The sequence below is a fragment of the Vigna angularis genome, chromosome 10, assembly GCF_016808095.1.
Source record: "Vigna angularis cultivar LongXiaoDou No.4 chromosome 10, ASM1680809v1, whole genome shotgun sequence".
NCBI classification, from domain to species: Eukaryota; Viridiplantae; Streptophyta; class Magnoliopsida; order Fabales; family Fabaceae; genus Vigna; species Vigna angularis.
The window spans coordinates 28,674,550-28,702,335 of record NC_068979.1 but is presented as its reverse complement, the minus strand read 5'-3'; the positions used below and the strand labels follow the sequence as shown (position 1 = coordinate 28,702,335).

At 30.3% G+C, this 27,786-nt stretch overlaps 2 protein-coding genes across 6 annotated transcripts; both read left to right on the top strand.

Moving 5' to 3' along the window:
- The first annotated feature begins 4,442 nt into the window (after positions 1-4,442).
- LOC108336082 (putative phospholipid-transporting ATPase 9) lies at positions 4,443-13,110 on the top strand. 3 transcript variants are annotated; one of them, XM_017572402.2, is made up of 12 exons: positions 5,552-5,633; positions 5,732-5,835; positions 6,506-7,836; positions 8,700-8,810; positions 8,905-9,181; positions 9,269-9,357; positions 9,442-9,550; positions 9,981-10,193; positions 10,322-10,447; positions 10,547-10,645; positions 11,362-11,553; positions 11,961-13,108. In XM_017572402.2, the coding sequence occupies exons 2-12, from the start codon at positions 5,794-5,796 to the stop codon at positions 12,591-12,593; spliced, it is 3,222 nt and encodes a 1,073-aa protein (XP_017427891.1). In that variant the 5' UTR covers positions 5,552-5,633; positions 5,732-5,793; the 3' UTR covers positions 12,594-13,108. The 3 variants fall into 3 exon arrangements, with proteins under 3 accessions (XP_017427889.1, XP_017427890.1, XP_017427891.1); XM_017572400.2 differs by having other exon boundaries at positions 4,443-5,835; positions 11,961-13,109; XM_017572401.2 differs by lacking the exon at positions 11,362-11,553 and having other exon boundaries at positions 4,443-5,835; positions 11,961-13,110.
- Positions 13,111-15,033: 1,923 nt separating this feature from the next.
- LOC108335874 (bifunctional 3-dehydroquinate dehydratase/shikimate dehydrogenase, chloroplastic) lies at positions 15,034-26,224 on the top strand. 3 transcript variants are annotated; one of them, XM_052869213.1, is made up of 12 exons: positions 15,034-15,192; positions 15,300-15,517; positions 17,525-17,630; positions 18,283-18,501; positions 21,519-21,865; positions 22,557-22,620; positions 22,734-22,842; positions 22,939-23,082; positions 24,520-24,668; positions 25,096-25,258; positions 25,378-25,415; positions 25,980-26,224. In XM_052869213.1, the coding sequence occupies exons 1-12, from the start codon at positions 15,172-15,174 to the stop codon at positions 26,124-26,126; spliced, it is 1,725 nt and encodes a 574-aa protein (XP_052725173.1). In that variant the 5' UTR covers positions 15,034-15,171; the 3' UTR covers positions 26,127-26,224. The 3 variants fall into 3 exon arrangements, with proteins under 3 accessions (XP_052725173.1, XP_017427552.1, XP_052725174.1); XM_017572063.2 differs by having other exon boundaries at positions 25,371-25,415; positions 25,980-26,087; XM_052869214.1 differs by having other exon boundaries at positions 15,126-15,197.
- Positions 26,225-27,786: the final 1,562 nt, after the last annotated feature.

The window sequence follows — 27,786 nt, the reverse complement described above, 5'->3', positions numbered from 1 at the left end:
TGTGCCATAAAACCTGGCCTTGCCGTTTGCCACATCAACTAAAATTTAACGTCATCCACTTTTAAGGACTAATACTAAGAGTTTTAAAACTACGAGGACTAAAAACCATCAAAGTTTTGAATAGGGACTAAAACCAAAATCGTGTGATACTTAAGGGATGAAAAACATATTTAACCCAAACATATTTAACCCTTTTTATAAACCTAAAATAAAAATATAATTATTTATTTTTTATTTCTATGTCTAATACATAATTTTTTTTTTACTTTTTAGAAATAGAAACATTACAGATTTAATTAAAACATTTGATCTCTATTATTAAATTTATAACTTTTTATATTTTATTTTTACTAAATTAAATCTCTATTTTTTAAAATAAAGATAATGTAATATTTTCTGTTAAATTAGCGTTAATGTGTTAGAAAATAGCATATTAAAGAGAGAAGAGGTCACCTTCTACTATTGTTAAAGAAAAGTAAATTAAAACTCTAAAGAAAATTATTAATTACTATAAAAAATTGTTGTTTGATCATTCCACATCTGATTTATCGTAAACATTTATGTAAAATTTAATATTAAAATAATTTTATAATAACAATATATAACAATTGTAGTACGATACTGATTAAAGTGTACACGTGAAAATCAAATATCATGATCAATGTTTTAATCTGGGTGGTTGAACCAAGACCAATATAAAAGTTAATTATTTTACTTTTAAATCAAAGTCAAATTTGTGAATAAGAAAATTCATAACAAAAATACTTGTCAGGTGTCAACGTATGCAATAAACCACAAGAAAGAAAATGGACAAAGGATGCTAACGTGTAAAACGGTTTGATTGATTAAGAATCGATTTCTCAAAAAAAACATTTAATTATAGGTTGAAGCTTGTCGATACCTTATAAAAGTTTTATCTTATGAAATCAACGTTTTATGTTTATCTAGTTCCATTTCTGATTGGAAATCGAGCATTTCATAATTTATAAATAGATACAAATTTTATTTTATAATATAATCGTGAAATTGAATTAAATTTAAAGTCTATTGATTTTATGGATTGAGTTAGATTTAAAACTACTTTTTAATATTTATATTTTGTATTTATAATTTTACTTGAATTTATTTTTTTAAATATTTTTTCTGTGAAAACATTTTAAAATAAACTTTTCTACAAACTTAATTTAAAAAGTATTTAAAGGCAATTGATAAATCTCTTTATACAATAATACAGCTAAATCGGTTTGAGTTTAGTTCATTCTTATATAACTGGCTTATAATATAATGACAAATTTCAATTATATGTTGTAGTGTAATTTGAATTATATGCTTAAGTATGAAAATATCGTGAATAAACATAAAACTAAACATTTATAGGTAATTCAATCAAAATATTATATAATAATTCATTTTAACGAAACTAATTTATAAGTAAGAATTACTTCAATTACATTTTATTAAAGTAAACGAAAAAAAAAGTTGACGGAGTTAATGTTATTTTTCTTCTTTAGTGGGTGAAAGGGATCGTAGAGACTAAAAATTGCAAGAAAAACACGTTATTGGTATTAATCAAAACCAGAAACAGAGACTGACCAAAATAATAATAAAATTTTTTATTGGTAAATTTCTTCCAGAACACCGTTGCTATATTTAAGACACTAAATACTTTTCATAGTCTAATTTAAATTACCAAATCCAATTTTTCTTAAGTACTAAAATTTTTTACCTGTTAATTATTAATATTTTTTATTTATTTTTTCAATTCCTTGTATAAATTAATTATACTTTGCTCTCTTATTATTTTTAATATTTTCCCATTCATTGCTTAAATTTTAATTAAAAAAATGATTTTGTGCAATATGTAAAAAAACATTTTGAAAAATTTGAATATAATTTAAATTATTTTTCTCTCAAAATCTTCACTATATTTGTTTTATATTTTTAATCACTTTATACACATACATATATTATGAAAGAGATAGAAAAAAATCCACTTAGAGAATTTTTGAGTTCTGAATAAATGACATAAAAACTTAATAAAAAAAGAAATAAAAACAATAAATGATATAATAAGTACTATAAATAATTTTGATATCATCTAAAATGTTAATTATATTTATTAATTTATGCATAATAATCTTATAAAGAGAAAATAAAAGCATCTTATCCTTTTTCTTGTTTGAATAATGCTTATGTATTCTTTTTATATTTTTTCATACAAATAAGATTTATGCATAGATGTATTGGTGTATTGGTAAAAAAAGAAACATTAAATCAATCAATTTCATTTTGTTATTAAACTATGATTTTTATTACATGAGTATAAAAAAAGTCAAAATATAAATTTAAAGTGTATTTATTTATGACATCTAAAATTATAAATTTAGAATCTATTATATAACCATTATCACCCATTCAATTGTTTATTTTAAATGATGTAAAACATTTTAAAATTTATTAAAAATATAATATATACTTATATATATATATATATATATATATATATAATTATAAGAAATAAAAAGGCATTTTTTTTAAAAATTAACTAAAAAAACGAGTTGTAACGACTTCATCATGTTTCTTAATAAGAATTTTGAATTATGTTATAAACTTAAACTTAATATAATCAAAGCTCACTTTAGCATATAATGTTGATATGACATCTCATTAGAGGGAAAATTATAATTTATTATAAACATTTTTAATCTAAATACAAATGCAAATTTCATAAGTTATGATATGTTTATAGTATAAATAATTATATATCTAATACATGAATAACTTTCAGTTAATCTACATAATATGAATCATCGAATGAAAAAAATATTTCTTTTCAATTATATATTTATGTGTTCAATAATATAAATCCCACATTTATTTAATGTCATCTTAAAATTATCTCAAATAATTCAGTTCAATATATCATACACAATTAAACATATTTTCATATAATTATTTTTGTATAAATTTAAGCATATCAATTAATACATTGTTAAAGAGGTGTACAATTATACATTGATTATTTAAAAAATATAATAACGAGTCTCATTTTCCAAAAGTTTGATCAAAACATTATGATTTAGATAAGTTTCAACATTTGAAACAAAGAAAGTTTTATTAAACCTTTTTCGCTCATACAATATTATAGTTGTTTTAACTTCGTATTAACAATTGAAGGATAGATAGATAGGAAAAATTATATAATAATGCTAACTTTATTATATTCGTTTTAAAAACAAACAATAATCTTAATTATTTATACTATTCTGCATGCCCCGTAATGTACTAAAAGAAGTAACTTTTCATTTAAGTGTTCGCAATTTCAAAATATTTATTTTTCTTGAGTAGTCATTGTTTTAAAAATATTAATTTTAGACATACATAAATCACAACTAATTTTAGATTTAATCTTCCAATTTTAAAAAAACTAACCAATTTAATCTATACTAATATGTCATCTAATTGCTTAAAAAATGTTACATGTTTGTCATCTATTAAAAAAAAAAAATATTATCTTGTACATATTTTATACTTATATTTTATTTTTAATTATATTTTAAAACTAAAAAATAAAAATAAACTATTGTGATACTAAAAGTAGCTATAACATAATTATGCGTTATTTTTATTTAACAATTATTATTAATACTTTTTCTTAAATAAATAGAGACATAATAAAGTACCTATTATTCACCGGTTAATAATGATATTAATTGCTTAATTGAGTAAAATGAGTTTTATAATTAATTATAATAATTTTATTTGATACATGTATTAATATTTTTCTATAATAATAACTAAAAATTGTTGAATAAAAATTGTTTACCTTTTTTTTTTTAAATTAAATACGTTTGTAGTTCTTAATCTATGCAAAATTGATTTGTCTATATATTAGATTTTGATTAAAAAATTTAAAATTAAATAAAATGCAGTCCTCGTAATTTAATAATATTATTTTTTGTATGTGTTAAGCAATATCTCGTATTAATATTTATTTGAACTGTGTTAAATAATATAAATTATTTAAACACTAACTTAAAATATCCATTAATTTACGAGGACTATCTATTACTTTTTCAATTTGAAGATAAAATTATATTATCGTTTAAGATTGAGAAAAATTTGGTATCCCATTTGAACCCTAATATGTAATTAAGATTTTGTAAAATTATACCATTCATTTAATAGATGCTTTATTTTCATTCACTTTTTTTAAAAACTTAAATAATCTTAATAGTTCACATCCTAACTCCTATTTAACAGATGCATGCATGAACTTATTCTTCTTTCCGATTTTGGTCAAAGTCAAAACCCGGTGTTTTCTTTTCTATTTTTTTCCATTTTACCACCCTGTTCTTCATAATTATCATTATTTCCAATTACACCTCATTGTTCTTAATATTATACAAAATTAGTTTTCTACTTAGTTGTTTCTTCTTCTTCTTCAATGCATTAATTAGCTATGAAGCTTCCTCTGGAGAGAGAAAGAGGGAGAGAGACTTGTCTCTCACCATTGACGAGCTCCATAGCTTTCCCGCGAAATGGAGAAGAAACATAACAAAATTTTCTCTCTCTCTCTCTCTCTCTTTGTTCCTTTAAATTTTACAACGTTTCTTTTTTAAATTGTAATTTATAATTGTCTTCCCTTCCTTAAACTTTGGATGCCCCTTTTTTCCATGGCACTGTGGAGAAGTGGCGCAAATTTGAATTCTTCTGAATGGTAATGCGCGTCCAGGGAGAGATGTGAGATCCAATCCGAGTCTTTATTCGACGCAGTTGTTGACATTTTCTTCGCCATCACCACAGTTATTCTTCTTGTGAATGTTTCACTCTTTGAGGAATTATCAAACATGGTGAATTTTCACTCGTTGCTATTGGCTTCTTCGAACATTCTCTTCCCAAGTTGATTCCTTGACCGTTTTCTGGGCACCCTTTGACGTGTCTGTTTCTGGGTGTTATCTGTTTTCTGCATATATATTATGTACTTGGTGCTTTTGCTAAACAATATACGGATATTCGAGCATCTCTGAACCTTTCTGTTATTTTGGTTACAGCTTTTGTAACTTCGTTTTCCTTCTTCTTCTGCGATCAGCCTTTCTTCTTCACTTTTGGCTTGTTGGTTTGATTTGTTTTCTTTCGTTTCGTTGACCCTTAATTGGGTTGAGGGGTTTTGAGTTTTTGGTGTTTGGAATTATGGTTGTGCTTGAAGGAGGATTGTGGTAGGGTGCATTGAGGGATTTATTTTTATTATATTTGGAAATTGGACAGTGAGCTTGAATTTGACAAGAACTTGGAGGAGGTTGTTAGTTTTGGTAGTTGCTTTCTTTGGTAGTTGGTGTTTAGAGGTGGAGCAAGTAGTTCTTCTTTCTAAGGGTCTTCTTCTTCTTCTTTGTTGTTGTTGAGGATATTGGTAATTGAATGGTGGACTTGGGGAGGAAAAGAATGAGGGGTGAAAGGAGAAGGAAGTTGCGGCTTAGCAAAATCTATTCATTTGCATGTGGGAAACAATCTCTCAAGGAGGATCATTCGCAGATAGGAGAAAGAGGGTATTCCAGGGTGGTGTTTTGTAATGAACCAGAGACCTTTGAGGCTGGGATAAGGAGTTACGCTGATAATTCTGTGAGCTCTACAAAGTATAACCTTGCTACTTTCTTGCCTAAGTCCCTTTTTGAGCAGTTTAGGAGGGTGGCTAATTTCTATTTTTTGGTTACTGGCATCTTGGCCTTCACAGAACTTGCTCCTTATACTGCTGTCAGTGCTATCCTTCCTCTGATTATTATCATTGGAGCAACTATGATCAAAGAGGGTATTGAAGATTGGCGAAGGAAACAGCAGGTACTAAATTCTATCTTCTGCTTTACCATCATAATGGTTTGTGAGCTTATTTTATTGAAAGTGAGGCTCTTGAACCTTGTTGTCTTAGACGCTGCAGTACAGCTGTGCAGAGTTGGAACTAATCTGATTCTGTTTTCTAATTTAATTTGAGCAACTTAAAGTATCTGTAAACACTATGTCGGGATAGCAAGGACCCATGACTCGAAGAATATCAGTAATTTTTGAAAGAAAATTGTTGATTCTTGAAAGATGGAGGGATTGTTAGTTTATAAAAATATTTTGTTTCCTTTTTATGGAATGACAGTTTATGGAAAATTCTGGCTATTTTGTTCAGATCCTTACTGTGTTATGTTTGGAAAGTATATAATTGTTAATGCTATCTTCCTGATTAAATTTAATACTGGAGTTGAAACCTCGTAATAATTTTATACAATTATAGTGTGTTAAAATAATCAGAGTCTTAATATCTTAAAGCTTTTTCATGCCAAAACTTTTCCAATATTTTAAGTCTTCTTGTCTGTTCTAATATGATTTTGACTTTCATTTTGTGCAATTAAATACCTGTTTGAGATTAAAGGAGTAGGCCTCTAGTTATTTATATTAAGAAAAACTAAATTGCTAATTGTCCAGCATTGTTGGAGTTTATAACCTAGCTAGTGAAATCCTGTAGGATATGGAGGTGAACAATAGAAGAGTTAAAGTGCATACAGGGCAAGGAATTTTTGAATATACTGAGTGGAAGAATCTGAAGGTGGGGCATATAGTGAAGATAATGAAGGACGAATTCTTTCCTGCAGACCTCCTACTGCTTTCTTCCAGTTATGAGGATGCATTCTGCTATGTTGAGACCATGAACTTGGATGGCGAGACAAATTTGAAGTTAAAACAAGGGTTGGAAGTAACTTCTTCCTTACACGAGGACTTTCAATTAGGTGATTTTAAAGCAACAATCAAATGCGAAGATCCAAATGCAAATTTATATTCATTTGTTGGGAACATGGAGTATGAGGAACGGCAGTATCCTCTTTCTCCTCTGCAACTTCTTCTGAGGGACTCTAAACTTCGTAACACAGACTATATATTTGGAGCTGTCATCTTCACTGGTCATGACACAAAGGTAATTCAGAATTCCACTGATGCCCCTTCAAAGAGAACAAAGGTTGAGAAGAAGATGGATAGGGTTATCTACTTCATGTTTTGTATTGTGTTTCTAATGGCGTTTGTTGGATCTATTTTCTTTGGCATTGCAACTAGAGATGACTTGGACAATGGAGTGATGAAAAGGTGGTACCTAAGACCAGATGACTCTACAATTTTCTTTGATCCTCAAAGAGCACCAGCTGCTGCTATATTACATTGTTTCACAGCCTTAATGTTATATGGTTTCTTCATTCCCATCTCATTGTATGTTTCAATAGAAATTGTCAAAGTTCTTCAGAGCATCTTCATCAATCAAGATATCCATATGTACTATGAAGATTCAGACAAACCAGCCCATGCCCGTACTTCAAACTTGAATGAGGAACTTGGCCAAGTTGATACAATACTTTCTGATAAAACTGGAACTCTGACCTGCAACTCGATGGAGTTCATCAAATGTTCCATTGCTGGGGTGGCGTATGGCCGTGGTGTTACAGAGGTTGAGAAGGCTATGGATAGAAAGAATGGTTTTCCTTTGATTGACGATTCAAGGGACTCGCCTGTCAGAAATGCTCCCATCAAAGGATTTAACTTTACAGATGAAAGGATAATGAATGGAAATTGGTTTAACGAGCCTAATGCAAATGTTATTAAGAATTTTTTTCACTTATTGGCAATTTGCCATACAGCCCTACCTGAAGTTGATGAAGATACAGGAAATGTCTCATATGAAACTGAATCTCCAGATGAATCAGCATTTGTGATTGCAGCAAGAGAAATTGGTTTTGAATTCTATAAAAGGACTCAGACTAGTTTATCAATCTATGAATCGGATCCAGTTTCTGGTGACAAAATTGAACGGTCAGTTTTTATTAATTGCTTTGTTTCTTTGATAGTTACAGTTTCTAAATGTTGCATTTTTCAGTGCTAATGAACACAAGAAGGTTAAAATTGAATTCTCACTGAAAAATGCAGATGCAATTATATATTATTAGGTCTTGTAATAACAAAAGCTAATTGCAATAAAAAGTACTTGGAAGTAGCATTTCTCACATCTGCTGCTAATCTTAGTCAATAAATTATAATGCTATAGCTGCACAGGGATGTGGAGTGGAGTCTTATATTGATATTTTTAAACTCCTAGAATGACTGACCAAGTAGACAATGGTGCTTCCGGAATTGGTGAAGTTATGATTTTTTAGCTCAGTGTGGACCCCATAGATGTTTTAATATTGTTTTACAACATATAGATGGAGGAAAACAATTCTTAGTTAAAATTCAAAATGGGCTAGGCCTAAAATGACCCACAATAGCTTTGCTTGAGGGTGGAGGATTTTCCAAGCCTTATACGAAGTATTTTGCTATATTTCGAAATCTTGATAGTTCTTGGATGAAAAAAATGGTTAACATTTTTTTCCTAGCCATATTTCCATATCTTAATAAAATTCGTCAAATTTATTTATTCCAAATCTTAACATTTAAGTGGATGAAAAAAATAGTTTATTTATTTTCCCTAGCCATCTTTCTGCTAAGCATAAATGTTTATTTTGTAATGGTGTTTGAAATCAGGGATTTCACAACATACTTGATTAGAAATTCTGTTTTATATTTTCTAAAATAACTTTTAAAATGTATTATTCTTAATTCAGGTATTCCTTATTGCCCTTTGGAATCCAAGTAATGCAGAATGCATCAAATATACACTAACTAATTTCATGTTTCAGGACATACAAGCTTCTCAATGTTTTAGAATTCAATAGCTCAAGGAAGCGAATGTCAGTGATTGTGGAAGATGAAGAAGGGAGAATTTTGTTACTCTGTAAAGGTGCTGACAGGTTGGTGATAAACTAACCTGTGACCATAGTATATTGGAATCTTACGGTTGCATTTAAATCTATTTACCACCTTTTTTCTCTTATTTTCATGCAGTGTCATGTTTGAGAGGCTTGCCAAGGATGGGAGGGAGTTTGAAGAGAAAACCTTGGAACATGTACATGAGTATGCTGATGCAGGTCTAAGGACTCTAATTCTGGCATATCGTGAACTTGATGAAAACCAATACAATGAGTTTAACAATAAATTTTCTGAAGCAAAAAATTCAGTTAGTGAAGATCGGGAAACACTGATTGAGGAAATATCAGATAAGATCGAAAGGAATCTAATCCTTCTTGGGGCCACTGCTGTAGAGGACAAGCTCCAAAAAGGGGTGAGTTAGGAAAATAATTGGTTACGTACAAATATATGACACATGGAACCGGACGTGAAGTGATATGCTTCTCATATTTTTTTATAGGTTCCTGATTGCATTGACAAGCTTGCCCAAGCTGGAATTAAGATCTGGGTTTTGACTGGGGATAAAATGGAGACTGCCATCAATATTGGGTATAATATAGTGATTATTCCCTTAACATTTGCTTCAGAATGAGAATTCTTCTCAAGATGTTTGACATCAATGTACAATTTCAGTTTTTCTTGTAGTTTACTTAGACAAGGAATGAAACAAATTATAATTCAATTGGAAACTCCAGAAATTAAAGCATTGGAGAAGGCTGGAGACAAGGTGGCTATTGCTAAGGTAATATAAATTTCTTATTTGTTATGATGTAGTTTGCATTTTAACGAAGTCATTATCTTATTATAATATACCAATACGTCTTCTTACATGGACAGTTCATGCGTGCAGTGTATTGTTCTACGCAGTTGATAACTTGAATTTATATTTCATGGATTCCTCCATTCTAGTTTTGCAAACAAAGCGTCTTGGCAAAGTGATATTAATACTAATTAACTGAATATACATGGCATGGTTGACTATTGTTTTGTAAGATAAGATGCAAGGACAATGATACCAGCATTCTCTTTCTTTCCTTTTGTTTTCACACATTAAAATTTTTCCTTGCCTCTGTATTGTGTTGAAAGAGAAGGGATTGCTTGGTGTGTAAGTGTCTTAATGAAACCAGAGTTAAAAGTTGAGGTTCTGATATTTTTATACTGTTATGTATTAGGCTTGTCGAGAAAATATCCGCCATCAAATATCTGAAGCTTCTCAGCAGCTGACTGCCTCCAGAGGAACTTCTCAGCAAGCATTTGCTTTAATTATTGACGGAAAATCACTTTCTTATGCACTAGAGGATAATATGAAGAGCATGTTTTTGGACCTTGCAATTCGTTGTGCATCAGTTATCTGCTGCCGTTCCTCACCAAAGCAGAAGGCACTGGTATGTTTCAATCTATTCTATTTCTTCCTCTCTATTTGATATCATGTCCTCATTCTTGTTTTAATTCTGATAATGATTCTGGTTAGCATTCGAAAGTAATGTTTTATATATTGGTTCCTCTCTTAAAGGTCACTAGACTGGTAAAATCTGGTACTGGTAAAACTACATTAGCTATTGGTGATGGTGCTAATGATGTTGGAATGCTTCAAGAAGCAGATATCGGGATTGGAATCAGTGGCGTTGAAGGAATGCAGGTACGCACCAAACTGATTAACTATTTGTGTTTTGTTCTATAATGGGTTTTTGTTTTGTTACACTTTTTTAAATCCTTCTGTTATTATTGTTGCTCTCAGGCGGTTATGTCTAGTGATATTGCAATTGCACAGTTCCGTTATTTGGAAAGGTTGCTTCTTGTTCATGGACATTGGTGTTACCGAAGAATCTCATCAATGGTATAGTAATTCTTACATCCACTTCTCAACATTCTATTGATCTTGGGGATTTTTGGGAACTTTGAAACAGCCTCTCTAGGTATAGTAGGTTCTTTTTAAAAATATACGGTGTTTCGTAACTACCCCTATTTAATAAAAATGGTTCTTATGGAAGCCAATTTTGAATCATCCATATTCCTATTCCTCTCTTTCAGCCAGATCTAAGGGTGGTTTTTTTGTTAAATTATTCTAGGAACCACTCATTTGTGGAAAGGTCGATAAGCATACTATCGTTTTTCAAATTTAAATTAGATTACATAAGGTTTGGTTTAATGATCATTTATCTAAATTCAAGTTAAACTTAAAACTAGGTTAAAAATGGTTGGGACATTAGCTGCTTCAATTCTTGTTGTGCAACTTATGTGTTCGTTGGTAACTTCACTTAATGACAATTGGTTTCTACTTGTTTTGGTAATCACATTCTGATAGACTCATTTGTTCTTGCAAACATCTGTGGAGGGGTGCTGTTGGATAATCCCACATCGCCTACTTCACTTAACATCGATTGGTTTTGAGATAAAATTAGACAAAAATAATCTTAAATTTATGACTAGATTCTCTTAAGCAATTCTAAACCACTAAACAAGTTTTACGAGTTGCCAACTGACCCATAGGCCATAAGAGATAATCTGAAACCTTTGCACTTATATTTACTTGTTTCATTCTTCTTCTGACAGATATGCTACTTCTTCTACAAAAACATCACATTTGGGTTTACTCTATTCTTATATGAGGTGTATGCATCGTTCTCTGGGCAACCGGCATACAATGACTGGTTTTTGTCAGTCTATAATGTATTCTTTTCGTCACTTCCTGTGATTGCTCTTGGAGTCTTTGACCAGGATGTGTCTGCTCGGTATTGTCTGAGGGTAAGCTATTGTGTTGCTCTTCTCATGATGATTTTGAGGTGAAATTTTTCCTTCGTAAAATAGTGTGCTGAGTGATGGAAGAGTAGAGAGAACCCACCATTCAAAAAAGATAACAAAGCCTTGCAATAAGTCATATGATTACATCTACTTTAGACCTAATTCTACAGGTTGACCTAATGGATTTTTCAGTTTTTACCCTTTCCTGGTGGCTTCAGTTTCATCATGATATTGATAAGGGTAGCAATAATGTTAAAACACAGAAGTCACCTTTGAATTATACAACGTAAATAAACCCCCCTTTGGATTTATCCAATGTAAAACATAGTATGCATTGATTTTTCTGTATCTTGAGATCCTAGTTTTCTTCTCTAATGCTCATTCCATGTTATTTGCATTTCACATGGCAGTTTCCTATATTATATCAAGAAGGCGTGCAAAATCTTCTCTTTAGCTGGCGGAGAATTTTCAGCTGGATGCTAAATGGCTTTATAAGTGCCATAATAATTTTCTTTTTCTGCACAAAAGCAATGGAAATTCAAGCCTTTGATGAACAGGGAAGAACTGCTGGCAGGGATATACTCGGAGCAACAATGTACACCTGTGTGGTTTGGGTTGTGAACTTGCAAATGGCTGTTGCTATAAATTACTTCACCTTGATTCAACACATTTTCATCTGGGGTTCCATTGCTCTCTGGTACCTTTTCCTCCTGGCATATGGTGCAATGTCTCCCAGCATTTCAGGAAATGCTTACAAAGTCTTCATTGAAACTCTTGCTCCATCGCCCTCCTTCTGGATTGTGACATTGGTTGTCGTGATCTCAACACTCATCCCATACTTCTCTTACTCAGCAATACAGATGAGGTTCTTTCCCATGTATCACGAAATGGTACAATGGATAAGGCATGAGGGAAAGACAAATGATCCTGAATTCGTCGCTATGGTGCGGCAAAGATCACTGCGGCCAACAACTGTCGGTTCAACGGCTCGCTTGGTGGCTAAGGATAATGACTTCAAAGACAGTTCAACTAACCATAGATAGTATATGTTGACATATTTGTTTCAACAGTGGAATGATGCGTAGTTTGTGTTTACCACCTTTGTTGTGCATAGAGTCACGAAATTGCTTACAGGCTCCTCTCAACCAGAAAGCAATGTTGCTTACATCTACTTCCTTGGTAATGGCACGGTGCACATAACCAAACCATCATTTGGCTGTCAAATTTGGCAAATGAATAAAACGTATACCTCATTTTTTGGCCATTTGAGGCTGTAAGTGTTAATTTATAGTTTGTTTTTTGTATCATAGATTGTAGCAGTTACCGTGTACAGCTTGAATTCTTTGTAGAATTATATAGCATAGCTTCTTATTATAGAAATCAGTTCCTTCATTCCTTTTCAGTAATTCTTCTGTTGAACCTATCATCTTAGAAATGCCTTCATTACTCCTTGATTTTCTTCATTTTTTGTAAATAATAGAGAAATGTAATGTGTGAAATGCTACTCACTTTTATATCTCTGGTTTTTGGGAAGCCTCAAAATAGATGTATGATCAGAATTGTGGCCTGAACTATTTGAACTTTTTATTATCAGAATCATAACTGATAAGTTCCTTCCACTAGTTTTATCTCCAAACTCTTTTACTTTCCTGCCTTTAGTTCTTAGAAATCCATTCAACACTTTCATGCTCGCTCTTTATTCGTTCATAAAACTGTTATTTGCATCCACAACATCAAAACTCTTAATCTGCAAGACCATATCTATTACCTTTGTTTGTTTTGTATTTTTTTTATAACTATCTTTAATAGAATTAATTTTGAATAATTATATATAATGAGATGTATACTCAAATTTTCACAAATCTACAATATATCTACTATATAACTAAGAAAATATATTACTAGGAAATTTACTTTTCTAACCATTGTTATTATGTTGATAAGTGTCTAAAATGTTGTTGCTTAAGTTATTAACTAGTCGAGTGAGCCGTGTATATGATTTTTTTTTAATAATTGTCTTCATTTTGTATATAAAAATAACAAAATAGTGAAATTATTATGTAATGAGATTATACATAAATTATGTTTTATTTTTATAATTGTTATTATTAAAGTAATTGTATTATATGGTCGTTCGACTAAGTTTCTCCAGTCGAGTTGCTTTAGGTTGAGCTTTGCACGATGAGATTTTCTGGGCTAAGCTCTTTCAGACCAAGCTCTTTCTTCAGGTTGAGCTCTCCCTCAAGGTCGCGCTCTCCCTCCAGGTCGACCACTCCCTCAAGGTTGAGCTCTTCCCTAAGTCAAGCTCCTACAAGTCAAGCTTTATAGGCTAAGCTCTTTTAGGTTGAGCTCCTCCAAGATGATCTCCCTCGAGACCGAACTCCTCCAAGCCGAGCTATAAATATGCATTCATCACACCCTCACACTTATCCTTTTGCACTCCTGGACAAAATTAATTAATTCCAAAACTTGTTCTGAGTTATTTTATAATGAATAACACTAGATACAGATAAATTATCTCAAAATCAATTTGTCATGGACATACAGATGAAAACATTATATTTTTCACATATGAGTTGAACTTTTGAATTTTCAAGGAAATCAAATATGAAAGATATCATTCAAGTCAAAATGTATTTATCTCTCCCCAACTTTCTCAAGTGTTCTTGACTTGTGTTGTCACTTAAAATATCTATGTAATTAAACATATTTATGTAATTAAACACCCTTGATATTTAACAAGACTTTAATATTTACATACTTCACGGAATTAATGATCATAAAAACTTTTTTTTTCTTTCTGTGATGTTTTTCTTTTGTAATAATTACTCATTGGTGTGAGTAGTAGATGAGTTAGGTGCCACCATATGTTTCTAGTGAAAGCTAAAGATATAGTAGAATATAGTTTATGTTTTAGTTAGTTGTTTTTATAACATTTAGTTATTTAGTTATCTTTAGAAAAACTTGTTTAATTTTTGTACATATAATATGTTATTAATATTTTGTAGGTTTTCTACCTATTTGCGGCGTACTATCATATAATTTATAATCTTTTGTTTAGTAGTTTATAAATGTCATGGTACATTTAACCCTAATTTTAATTATATTTTTTATTACATTATTTACAAAATTAATTAAATATATCCTATGATAAAAATAGTAATATATTATTATTAAATATACAAAATAAAATATTTATATTAAATTTCAATTATTTTTTTATAAATTTAAATTTCCATAAAATTATATTCTATCTTTTAAAATGTTCCGTGCCATTGCACGGATAAAAAATAGAGTTTGTCTAATAAAGGAAGCCGTGGTAGAGAGTTTCTTCAAACTAATAAATAGATTCCATTTTGGGGTTCAAAACATAAAAATCAGAATTTAAGGAAAGCGAGGACTATCGAAGAAGAGACCCAAAAAAGAAAAGCTAAATCAAACAATTCTACTGGTGTATAAATATTTTTAATTTAAAATATAGTATTCAATTTAAAAATATTATTTTATTCCTCTTACCACCAACCAAGCACTTCAACTACTCTTTCACACCCATTTCCATTTTCTCATCAGAATTCCCACCAACCTTCGCAAGCTCATCTTCATCTAATTTTTTTCTCTCCAATGGACTCTCCCAACGTCCTGGTATGGTAGTTCTCATTTCCATTTCTGTTTCTCTTCAATCCAATCAATGCTTCTTTCAATTTCAATTTCAATATCAATTTCGATATGTGTTCGTTCTTCTTCTTCAGTTCACTGCTCCATCGGTGGGTAGGAAGAATGCAACCCTAATTTGCGTTCCAATAATGGGGGAATCCATTGAGAAAATGAAGATTGACGTGGAGAAAGCCAAGGCTGGAGGTGCTGACGTTGTCGAAATTCGATTGGACTCTTTGAGTACCTTTGATCCCTATCAAGATCTCACCACTCTCATTCAACATCACGCTTTGCCCTTGTTGTTCACTTACAGGTTTGCAATTCCTACCTCTAGTTTTTCTCCCAGGCTTTGCCATTACTGCTCTGCACTTTTGGCGGCCGCAATAATAGAGCCGATGATTACAGTTTAACAACTTTTACATTGTTCTCTGGAGATGACCTGATTCTAAATCTTTACCCTAAACAAACAGGTTTTTGCATATTTAAAGGGTAGAATGATGAATTTGTTGTTAAAAGCCTCCTAAAATTTACATACATATTAAAATAAAACTTTTCAAAATATTTTTTTCTCTGTCATATTCATATTTTTGGACAGTCTTTTCCGTGTTATTATTATTAGAATTTTCATGAACATTAGTCGGGATGAATAAATATAAAATAATTGTGATTTAAATGGAATTTATTTATTTTTAATTTTAATTTTTTCACCTTATTATAAGTTAGTCCAACTCATAGATTTATGACTATAAAATAATAATTAAAAATTAAAATAATTTACTACATCATTAAAATTAAAATTTAATAAAATAATTTAACTTTTAAAACTATATACTTTAAATTTACTTAACAAAAATAAGTGAATTTAGTTTAATAGTAATTTTTAGGTGATTTTTTAATTATTAAAATACAATATACTCTAATACTGTTATTATAATTATTATTAGTAAGATAAGATGTAATTTAGTCTTGAATGTTTTATTGTTTTGGAAACACAAATTGGATTTGTATGCTATTGTTAAGATACAATTTTATACAACATATTTTATTTAATTTTTATTTTATTTTAGATTATGAAATTATATTTTATTATACTATTTTGTATATTGTTAGTTATTAAAATAGTTTTATTGATACAAGTTTGATCCTGGTTCGATTTCGATTTAAACATCGAATCTTGAATCATTTTTTGAAAAGTATATATAGGGTAAAATGGTAATTTAGAAAAGAAATTATCGGGACAAGCAGTAAACAAAAATGTGTTCAGCGAAATTTTATATCCAATAAATAATTTTTAACTGTGTTTTTTATTTAATACCTTTACTTTATTTTTTAAAAATTGAAATTAAGATATATTAATTATTTGTATAAAAAATGTGTATTATCTTCCCTTTCAATTAAATCGTATTTTATTTTAAGTTCTAATAAATCTTGACAGTCTTAAAATACTATTGTTATATCATAATATTAACTTTAAATTATATTTTTTTTATATTAAATAATAAAATGCTCTCAAAAGAAAGAGTATGATAAGGATATTTCAATTTATATGATTAATATGATTAAATTTTTATAATTTGTATGCATATAATAAAGTTATTCTATGCATTTACAAGTTTAAATGCTAATTGCATTTAATAGCAACTATTTAGAATAGATGACCGATTTTAGTCACAGAATTTATTAAGTATGGTTTTGTATGAAATAAAAAATATTTATGTGATGTGATAAAACATCATAAAACTTATTATTCGTTTTGAAATATAATATTTGATTAATATATTAATGATTTATTAGCAAAAATATTTATTATAAATATTAGTGTATTATAAATTTAACATCAGAATATTTATTTTAAATTTTAGTATATTTACATTTTTCTCATGAATTAATTAAAGACACATGATTTTATACATAAAAAAATGTTTATTGTTTTTTTTCTAAACAGTTAAACTGTTCTAAAAAATATTTATATGTTTCATATTTTATTTTTACTTTTTTTTAAACTAGGAAGAGTGAAGTTCTTCTAATTTTAAATCATCATAATGACTTAGTTCTCCTCTTTGAAGGCTATGGTAATTTCTCGTAACTTTTTCAGTCTTCAAATCTAAAAGTGAAAACATTTGTTGTTATAAATATCAATTAACAATACTATGGCTATATATTATATGTAGCTATAGTGTGTAGCCTCTCGTAGCTGTCATCTGCTTTTATCTACTATAGTTGTGCGCTTAAATTTGAATTTGTTGTGCCGTGAGCTATGGTGTGATTTAATTGGAAGATTTAAGCGTTGTGAATGATGAAATTCAATATCTTTTGTAAGGCCCAAGTGGGAAGGTGGAATGTATGACGGTGATGAAAACAAACGGTTGGACGCACTACGGTTAGCCATGGAGTTGGGAGCTGATTTTATTGACGTTGAACTTCAGGTTGTGCTCCCTTTGTCCATATAAAGCCACTGACAACTTAACTGTACTGTATACACTTGAAAAAATATGAGCCCAAATGTAATATTTAGACATATTGAGGGAGTTCTCTTGAACTGAACAAATATTTGGGTAGGTTCTGTTATATAATAATGCTACTACACGGAATTTTTCTGATTTTAGTACGCTAGTTTTGCCAGGATATTATGCTGTGGAGTATGAAATATAAATGACTGCAGTGTACATGTTATTGCGTAATATATATACTATTATATCATGTTCGTATGTGATACACTCTTAGATAACTAGTGCTGTGCATTATGCTGAAGAAATATATGTATCTCAATCCCAAAGATGCCTTTTGATTGTTTTCTCTTATTTTATGTTTAAATAGAAGTATTTGCATGATTCTCACGGAAAGATCTAACATTGAACAAACTCAACTGCAGATTTGAATTGCTTGAACTTTTTCTAATATATGAATAATCAAACTAGTGTCTGGAAATATCTGATAGTTCACCTGAAGGAAAATAATTTGATTTTCTCCTCCATTTAAAACTTTCCCCCATTTGATGAATGCCAAACGCTGTTTTTGTATTGCGTCTGAACAATGAAACTTAACGAAACATTTCCTATTTTTGTCGTATCTCTAAAGGTAGCGCATGGATTCTTTGACTCGATACGTGGAAAGACATTCAATAAAACGAAGGTCATTGTTTCATCTCACAACTATCAGCTTACACCTTCAATTGAGGATCTCGGTAACCTTGTTGCAAGAATACAAGCAACGGGAGCAGACATTGTGAAGATTGCAACTACTGCCACTGACATCACTGATGTGGCACGCATGTTTCAAATAATGGTGCATTCTCAAGTAAGGCTCTAGAAATGGAAATTTTGAAAAAGATTTTAAATCCATATGCATATTTTTTTTATAAGCTATTAATCTAAGCATTAGTAAGTTTAATTAGAGTATGGTAAAGATGAAATTGATGCGAAATTCAATTGACGAAGTGAGGTCAAACATGTTAACAAGATATATATATATATATATATATATATATATATATGAGGAAATAAGAAAGAACCAATGTAAATTTAATGAAACATTTTCTCAACCATTTAAAACCATGTTTTTATGGTAGTCGAAAGAATTCATAAGCACATTGCCCTTGTGCTCCTTTGAGAAACCGCCTTTGGAGGTTGTTATAGTGGCTTTGACTTTCTTCCTTCTGTCTTGGCTCCATTTCCAAGCTTGATTGTTGAACTTCATCTTGCTTCTTGATCAAGTTATGTCATCAGGTAGAAAATGGTCTTAGCAACCCAAATTCTTCACAATTCTCACATCCAGCAAAAAACTTCATTTTCGATGCATTCCTCCCTCTTCATGGAAATATTAATTTCTTTCTACATCATAACTTCTTCAATCGTTATTTGTCTTGCTAATTTCCCTTCAACATTTTTGGTTTCTTGTCCACAACAGAGGGTGTGGTTCTTGATTACTGAAACTTCAAAAGTCGGCAATTCAACTTTTGTTGCCCAAGAAAAACAAAGAAAGTCATCTCTTCATCAAACCCATTGTTCTCCCCTCTTCTTCCATTGATTTCTCACCTTTATGAATATAATTTTCCCCCTCAATAGATGAGGATATCTTGTTTTTAGTATGTAAACCATTTATTTTAATTCTTCCTCTTCCAAGCTTAGCTCAGTGACAAATTTCTCCAATTCTCCCACTCGATTCTCCATCACGATTGGGGTTTGAGATGTCGGACCAGTTTGTTAGGAATCATGAATAGAAAAAAGAAAGGGAAGAAAGGAAGTTTAAGGAAAATGAAAAAAAAAAAAACATGAGAGAAATCATTCCACCAAGGGTTTCCCTCACAAAGGGTTTCTCCTTTCTCAAAGAGCTAATACTCAATTTACAATAACAACAAATCTACCTCCCTCTTGTCCTTCTTCCTCTATTTATATCTAACTAAACCCTTTAACCAACTACCTAACCCATCAATATTCTAACTATCATAGTAAATTTCTCTTTCTCCTTATATCCTAATTGTATACCAAGATTTGTCATCTCAATATTTTGTACGAAACATCACATGAATGAGATGAATCAAAATGAATGGAGAAGGAAATCGAGAGAGTGATTTCCCTCTCTTCATTATGATGATATTGTAGGTTCAGATACAATGAATGAGAAGGAAGTGAAAACAATATGACAAATCATATCTAGAAACTAAGTACATCACAAAGCACACAATAAATTTTCAAATAACTCTAGAGATGTGAATGTAAAATTTAGTTATTCAATTGAATGTTAGTTAGTTATTTGTTTTTCTGTTATGATTAGTTTGTTACTAGGTAACCTCTTCTTGAGCCTATTTACGCATAACTTGTATCTTTCTCATTCAATGCAATAATAATTCATATAACGTAAATCTGAATTTAGGAAAGAATGATGGTCGGGTGCATCTCCACCTTCAACTTTCTTATTAGTTAACTCTATAATTGGGTTATCAAGAAACTGACCTTCACAATCAATTAGCTTCACTCTCTATTGATTCATCCTCTTCTCCCTCCATCATAATTTTTGTTTCTCTTGCAAATCTCACTTCTTTTTTGGTTTTTTCTTCACTAGAGAGTGTGTGATTCTTTATTTCTGAACCTTCTCCCACATCTCGAGCATTTTCCATAGCTCCAATCAAGTCCTTTGGATCCTGTGGTGGAATTCGATTTTGAACATTAGATTATAGCCTTGCAAAGAAATATCCCTGCTATTGATCTTCTTCTGTTCAATCTACTTGAGAAATCAACCTTGAGGAGTCATTCCCTTCAAACATGGGCAATTCCACTATTTTAACCCAAGGCCTCAACAATTCTCCTCCCTCCTCCTCTTCTGATCTACTACTATGTAGATGTCTCTCTTCCTTCTTTTCTTCATCATTAACCAAGAACTCTTCTCCTTCAGACAGTTTTGATTTCTTTCATGTTTGACAAACTTTCTTTAATAACAGCCATATCAACTTTCAGCTTCGTAACCACCTTCCATTGTTCACTAACCTTTCTTTCCAACGCATTCAAACACCTTTCCTTATTGACCCTTCTTAGTAGATCCGGCATGTTGGACCAAAATGTTAGGAACCAAATACTGAAAAGAGAATGAAAGATAGGTTTTTTATTCAATAGAATGAAAAGAACAAAAAATAGGAGAGCACTTTCTCCTTCAAGGGCTTTGCCTTCACAAAGAGCTAAAGCTCAATCTACAAAAACTCACCTCCCTTTTCCATGTCCTCTCCTTCTTTCCTATTTATATCTAACTAACATCTCAAATAACTAACTCATGAATATTCTAAATTTTTTAACTAATTTCTCTTCTTTGTGTATCCTATCAAAAGAATTTCTGAAAGTAAACATATATGTATCAAACTAGTAGAAAAATGAATTAGTCAATAGTGTTTACATTAAGCCTCACTGTGTTTAATGCTTACTCACAGTTCTGAGGAAGTTAGCTTTGATACTGTTGGAAATATTTTATAAAATAAATATAAAGAGATACTGGAACTTGCACAAAAAATGTAGGAGATTAAAATTGGACGAAAATAATCCTTGAAATTCATAAGTGAGAATGTCTATGGATAAGCTTACAAAAACCTAAAGTTTATAATGTAATGTTAGATTTATTTGAAGTTTAAATTAACTAACTAAAACAAACATAAACAGTTAAATCTGCGACAATAACCAAAATATTATATAAAACTTATTCATAATTCAAGTAAGATAAAATTTCATAGCTCTGATAGTTCTAATTATATTTTAACTAGTATGATTACTGTTTGAGGCTTTCTATATTATAAGGAATCATTTTAGCATAACCATTGTTCTAATTTCCAGGTTCCGTTTATTGGACTTGTTATGGGTGATAGGGGATTGATTTCTCGTATACTTTGTGCAAAATTTGGTGGATATCTTACTTTTGGTACCCTCGAGTCAGGAGTAGTTTCAGCTCCTGGACAACCTACACTTAAGGATTTATTATATCTGTACAATTTGAGACAAGTGGCACCTGATACAAAAGTATATGGGATTATTGGAAAGCCTGTCGGTCACAGTAAATCACCCATTTTATTCAATGAAGTTTTCAAGTCAGTTGGTAATAATGGTGTTTATGTATTTTTATTGGTGGATGACCTTGCCAATTTTCTCAGGACTTACTCTTCTACAGATTTTGTGGGATTCAGGTTCCAACTCCTTTTGAAGATATTTTGAATTTATATTCTAATGTAGCTGTTCTCTCAAGTGCGGTTTCATGTTCTAGGTTCTTCTTTGCATGCTAGAAATATTTCTTGGATTTGATAAAGATCCATATATGCAACATAAGCTATTAGTCTACTGCTTGGTCTTTTGTATCTAGGATTATTAATATGTTGTTATTCCAAGCATCTATTTGTTAAAACCAATAAGGATGTAATTTGTTTATCTTAAAGTCTTTGAATGATTAATTTGATCTGAAATTTGGAATTCGTCAGGCCTTTTCCTTTTAAGCTGCGTAATTGTTTAGAGTTCCGTGGATATTTCTTTAATATTTCCAACCAGGTAGATACTGAATGTAGCTAGTATATTGCATTTTGTATGCCATTCGGTTTTATGCATTCACATGCAATGCCTCAGTATACTGCATTAATTGGTTAAGTCATAAACATATAATTGTATCTGGTCCTTTCAAATCCAGGTATACATGACCTACGGGTATTACAAATAAGAAAAGTTACGCAGTTGTGAAGTTGTTTCTTAATATCATGTAATGCATCAACCTTTGCTTAAATGCTTAAGTAACCATATATACGCCTCCTATTTTTGCTCCACTCCTGTGAATATCTTGTAAACCTCTAAGAGCACTGCTTGAATTTGATCTTTAGTATTTGCTTTCAGTGTTACCATTCCTCACAAGGAGGCGGCACTTGAGTGTTGTGATGAGGTTGATCCAGTGGCTAAGGTAATTGATGTATTTTTTATTACAATGTACGATTGGCAACCATGGATCATAATGGGAAATGATTTGATTCCGTTTTTTCTTTTCTAAATTCTTCAAATTGTTTGTAATCACAGTCAATAGGAGCTGTGAATTGCATTATTAGAAGAGCAACTGATGGGAAGTTGATTGGATATAATACGGATTATGTCGGTTCTATTTCTGCAATTGAGGATGGATTACGAGGTAGTTGTCTTGTTTGGTAACTAAGCAATATTACTATCAGTGTTGTTGGTAACTCTTATTCTGAAAATGTCTTGCACTTCCATTATTTCTTGGCAGGTAAACATAATGGTGGAAACACAAATATTTCACCATTAGCTGGTAAGTTGTTTGTTGTTATTGGGGCTGGTGGTGCTGGTAAGGCACTTGCTTATGGTGCAAAAGAGAAAGGAGCAAGGGTTGTGATTGCAAACCGTACCTATGGTAAGCTTCATGATTTTGTTTTTTTCTTGCTTAATGTGTGAACATTTTGAATTGTTAAAATTTCTTCTTAGACGTTGTTGACAAAGCATCACATGTAGGAGATAATTAATAATGTGATCAAATCTCTTAATGTGATCACATGGTTGAGAAATGTCTTCAACATTTCTGGTTCAGAAAAGGAGAGCCATTTTAGTTAAAGTTGTATTGTTTTGCCCTTTTGGGTACAATTATGGTGGTTTGAAACATCTCGTTTGTTTGTTTTGGGTTTTTTTTTCTTTTGATATTTTTTATTACAAGTTTAAGACAATTTGCTCTTTGTTAATGATAATGTCTAACCTGTTTCACTTTTCATCTTTTACTTTCCCGTACCTTTTTTCCTTTTAATTCTCCTTTGTGATGTAGTAATTTCTTGGTCTACTAAATTTTGTATTCACTCATGCTAGTAGATTTGTTCATTCAATTCATTATGATTCTTATCAGTACAATATTTTTATAAGATATAGGTAGTAGTTAGAATAGGTATTTAATGTAGATTGTTAGCAATTGTATTGGAAAATTTCTGTACGCTATACCTATGAGCTTTTAGTATTAATTACCTAGATATTCCTAATGTAATTTCCTTCTATAAATAACAAAGATCAGCTGAGAGATAATCAATCTCTTAAGCACTTTTTCTCATATTTTCAATCTTAAGTTGGTATTTGAGTAGCTCAATCCCACCCTACTAGTTTTGCATCTGTCCATTATGGTCCACCATTATCCTCCACTGCCGCCATCTGTTGTCCACTGTCGGCCACCTTTTTATCACTGGAACAAGTCCGCATCTTCTCCACATGGCTCATTGAACCTCCTTCTCTTTGTTTTCGACCCTTGTTTCTTCAGTTTCTAAAGGGTCCTAAGGGTTTATGTCAGGGAAAAAGGGGAAAAAGGGGGCAAAAACAGGACAAAATAGAATGGAGGGGGAAGTTGGTTAAGCTGTTACGGTTGGAGGTTGTTTTAGGAACTAGCTATATAAGGGGGAATAAGTGTCTTTTAAGGGACACGTTGTATTGTTTGTAGTTGAGACAGGATCTTTGCATCCTGTGGGGAGGAAGACAGGCTTCCTTGAATGTGTTCGTACATTGTTGTGTTGTCAGAAATAAAGAAACAGTTATTCTTTTGTGAGTTTCGTTTTCCAGTGTCATACCAGGATAGTGTTGGGGTTTCTTGCTCTCAATAAACCTAACAGTTTCAGCTTTGGTTGAGAGGCTCCTTTCTCCTCTCTCTCTCCCATAACCTTCGAAATCAGTACTTCTAAGCAATATTGAGTTATTAATATATTTTACTCATTGTATAGTGTTTCTTACAAAAGCAAGCATAACTACTATTTCCTGTCTTTTCATAGTCATATTTAATGGCATATTATATTTGTATTATTTTTTTTATTCATATATATAGACCGTGCTAGAGAACTTGCTGATGCAATTGGAGGAGATGCTTTAGCTCTTACTGATTTAGATAGTTACCATCCCGAGGATGGTATGATTCTTGCAAATACAACATCAATTGGAATGCAACCAAAAGTTGATGAGACGCCTATTTCTAAGGTTCGCTCCTTCGATATGGATGTGTCATACCAGTTAAGACCTTGATATATTGTTGGTGAAGCTTTTAATTTGATATTATTGCCAATCATATCTACTTCCATTTCCTGATGAAATATGATTCTTGGTGAATGAAAATGTTTATATCATTACCATTGCATAATTCCTACTTAATGGAAAGTTGGTAGGGAATCAATATGATTAGTTAGTTATGCCTAAATGGTTCTTAAGTCTTTTCTGTGACTTCGGCCTTTTGGTTTGACATATTCATGCACTGAGGAGTGAGAGAGTTAAATTTTACTTGAACAAAATGAAAAGCTATCCAGCAAAAATATTCTCATGCTTGTACAAAGGCACGAAATTTTATGATATACCATGAGCAAGTTGAAATTGAAATCCAGAGAACCAGTAATTCCTTCTTTTTTTTCAGAACGCTTTGAAATATTATTCCCTGGTTTTTGATGCTGTATACACGCCCAAAATTACTAGACTCTTGAAAGAAGCAGAAGAATCAGGAGCCACTATTGTAACAGGATTGGAGATGTTTATGGGGCAAGCTTATGGACAATATGAGAATTTCACTGGATTGCCAGGTAAGCAGAATGTTAAAGTTTAGTGAACTGAGTTTCATCCTGGTCTTTTCCTCAATCTATCCAATTAATTTTGAAACCCTTTCATTTGTTTGATTCTATTTTGAATTTGCAGCACCTAGGGAGCTCTTCAGAAATATTATGGAAAATTATTACTGAGGTTTGCACAAGACATAACCTCTACGCGACTTGTTTTTTCACGTATTGAAAGTTCTAATTTTGCCTATTTATTATTCCATCCACGATTCAATTTAGAAAAGTAATTCTAATTGTGTCGTATAACTTCCGAGTATTGACATGTTGCAATGTCCATTTTCTATTTCATACTTCCTTCCTGCTTTTATTTATTTATTTATTTATTTATTTATTTATTTATTTATTTATTTATTTTTGGTTTCTATCTCAAAACTTTCAGCACGTATACCTGTGTACTTTAAATATATTTATATATTATTCCATTTATCTGTTAAGTGGAAGGATCTTTTCATGTCAGAAATATGCTTGAATCCTCATTTAAATAACTTATGTATTCTGACTTAAAACTTTCAATCTAACTTCTCCAAAGTTTATTTTAATTAGTATAAATTAAATTATATTTATGAAATAAACTTAATTTTATTTTTCTTTTATGAGTATTCATTGGGAGAAGTATGTCAGCAGTGTTTTAATGTAATACGAGAAAAATAATAATGTGAAATATCTAACATGGTTTTTTATTTTGCAGTGGTCAGTTTTCACTGGCTTAGAAGAGAGGCTTCCATTCGTGTATGTAAACTTTACTTTATTCGGTAGAGTAAATTCAATAACAACCCTAAAATGCTGGGTTCTCTTTTATTTTTTATTTTTATTTTTATTTTTTTGTCAAAATTAGGTTAAGGATCCAACAGGTACCGTCAAACTGAATTTAGTTATGTTGTAATTAATGGAAAATTTTTGTCCGAGTACAAAAATAAGTATTTATATATATCAGATGAGATTATTCGTAATAAATAGATAAATTGATGAAGCATAAAATGTCCAATATTAAAATTTATAAAGGTGCTAGGACGAACTACTTTATTAAACATAATAAAAATAGGATAATGTATGAAATATGAATACATGACAGCAATCAAAAAGATTCAATAAGTTGGTTATATATCCTCAAATATTTGAAAAAAGAAAAATTAAACATAGAAATTATTTATTAAATATATTTAAAAGAATACAAGCGGCCTTCAATAATTGTTTAGTGTGGAATTTTTTTTTCTTAGACAATTTCCTGATCAGTTTGTCCACATACATTATACATTATTTCTTATTAGTAGTTTGAACCAATTGTTTCTTGCACCCAATCAGCAGACCATCACATTTTAAGTTTAATTGGTCATTTAGTTTCAATTTTGTTTGAAAATTTTAAGCAAATTTTTATTTTCATTTTTATTTCAATTAAATTCAATTTTTTAAAAATTAACTCAATTAGATAATTTTTATTAATAATATATCAAAGTTAATAATATATTAATGACGTTTAAACTACACATACCAGATTATACTTATATATATATATATATATATATATATATATATATATATATATATATATATATATATATATATTTATTTATTTATTTTATTTTGTAAATTTTTTGTTATCCATGTTAGGTCTATATGATGTATTATTATCATGTATTCAATTCAATTCGATATTTTTTTTAACTTAATTATGTTTTAATTCTTTTTAATATAAAGAAACATTTTTTTAGATTAAAATCAAATTTATTATTTATATTAATGTTATAGTATTTATATAAAAATTAACTATTTTATTAAATATTTTTTAAATTATTTTTAAACCAATATATTGACATTATTGAATTTTATTTAAAAAAATTACTTTTAATATTACAAAAATATATGGATTAATAATATATATATATATATAACTTGAATCAGATGATAATAATATATCCGATAATAACATTAACATGTTACATTTACAAAATAATAATAATAATAGAAAAAACAAAATAAATATTTTTTTTTAAAAGTTAGACTTAATTAAAAGTAAAAGCAAAATGAGAACCTAGTTGAAAATTTTCAACTTGAGACTTAGTGATTAATTAAGTTTTTTTAAATTTCACTTTTATCCTTGATTGTTTTGAGAAATGAGAAATGGATTTCCAGATTTTTATTTCTGAAACAGTAAAATATTATTTGGAAAACATTAATTCGAAAGGTAACCCTACAAAAGATTTTTGGAAAATAAATTTCCGTACTGCATTATTGAATTTTTATTTCGGAATAAAAGTTTCGGAATAGATATGCTGTGAGTTCCAGAAAACGAAATTTGGAAGTACAGATATACTTTTCGGAAAGACATTCGGGAAGTGTGGATTAATCCTTTAAATATCCATTCTTCAAATTATATTGCAACTTGTGAATCTCTTATTTCAGGATGCTCAGTCTCAACCCCAACCGTATCTCAATGCTGAGAAGTCTATCTCAATTAAATCTGAATTTACAGAAAGGGTGAAGCTCATGAAAAGCTT

Excerpts from the sequence above, each read along its gene's own strand:
- LOC108336082 (XM_017572400.2), top strand. The coding sequence starts at position 5,419 with ATGGTGGACTTGGGGAGGAAAAGAATGAGGGGTGAAAGGAGAAGGAAG. Across the intron at positions 10,194-10,321 it reads CACCAAAGCAGAAGGCACTG|GTCACTAGACTGGTAAAATC; the intron begins GTATGTTTCAAT and ends CCTCTCTTAAAG. Across the intron at positions 10,646-11,361 it reads ACCGAAGAATCTCATCAATG|ATATGCTACTTCTTCTACAA; the intron begins GTATAGTAATTC and ends TTCTTCTGACAG.
- LOC108335874 (XM_052869213.1), top strand. The coding sequence starts at position 15,172 with ATGGACTCTCCCAACGTCCTG. Across the intron at positions 17,631-18,282 it reads TTATTGACGTTGAACTTCAG|GTAGCGCATGGATTCTTTGA; the intron begins GTTGTGCTCCCT and ends GTATCTCTAAAG. Across the intron at positions 22,621-22,733 it reads AGGTTGATCCAGTGGCTAAG|TCAATAGGAGCTGTGAATTG; the intron begins GTAATTGATGTA and ends TTGTAATCACAG.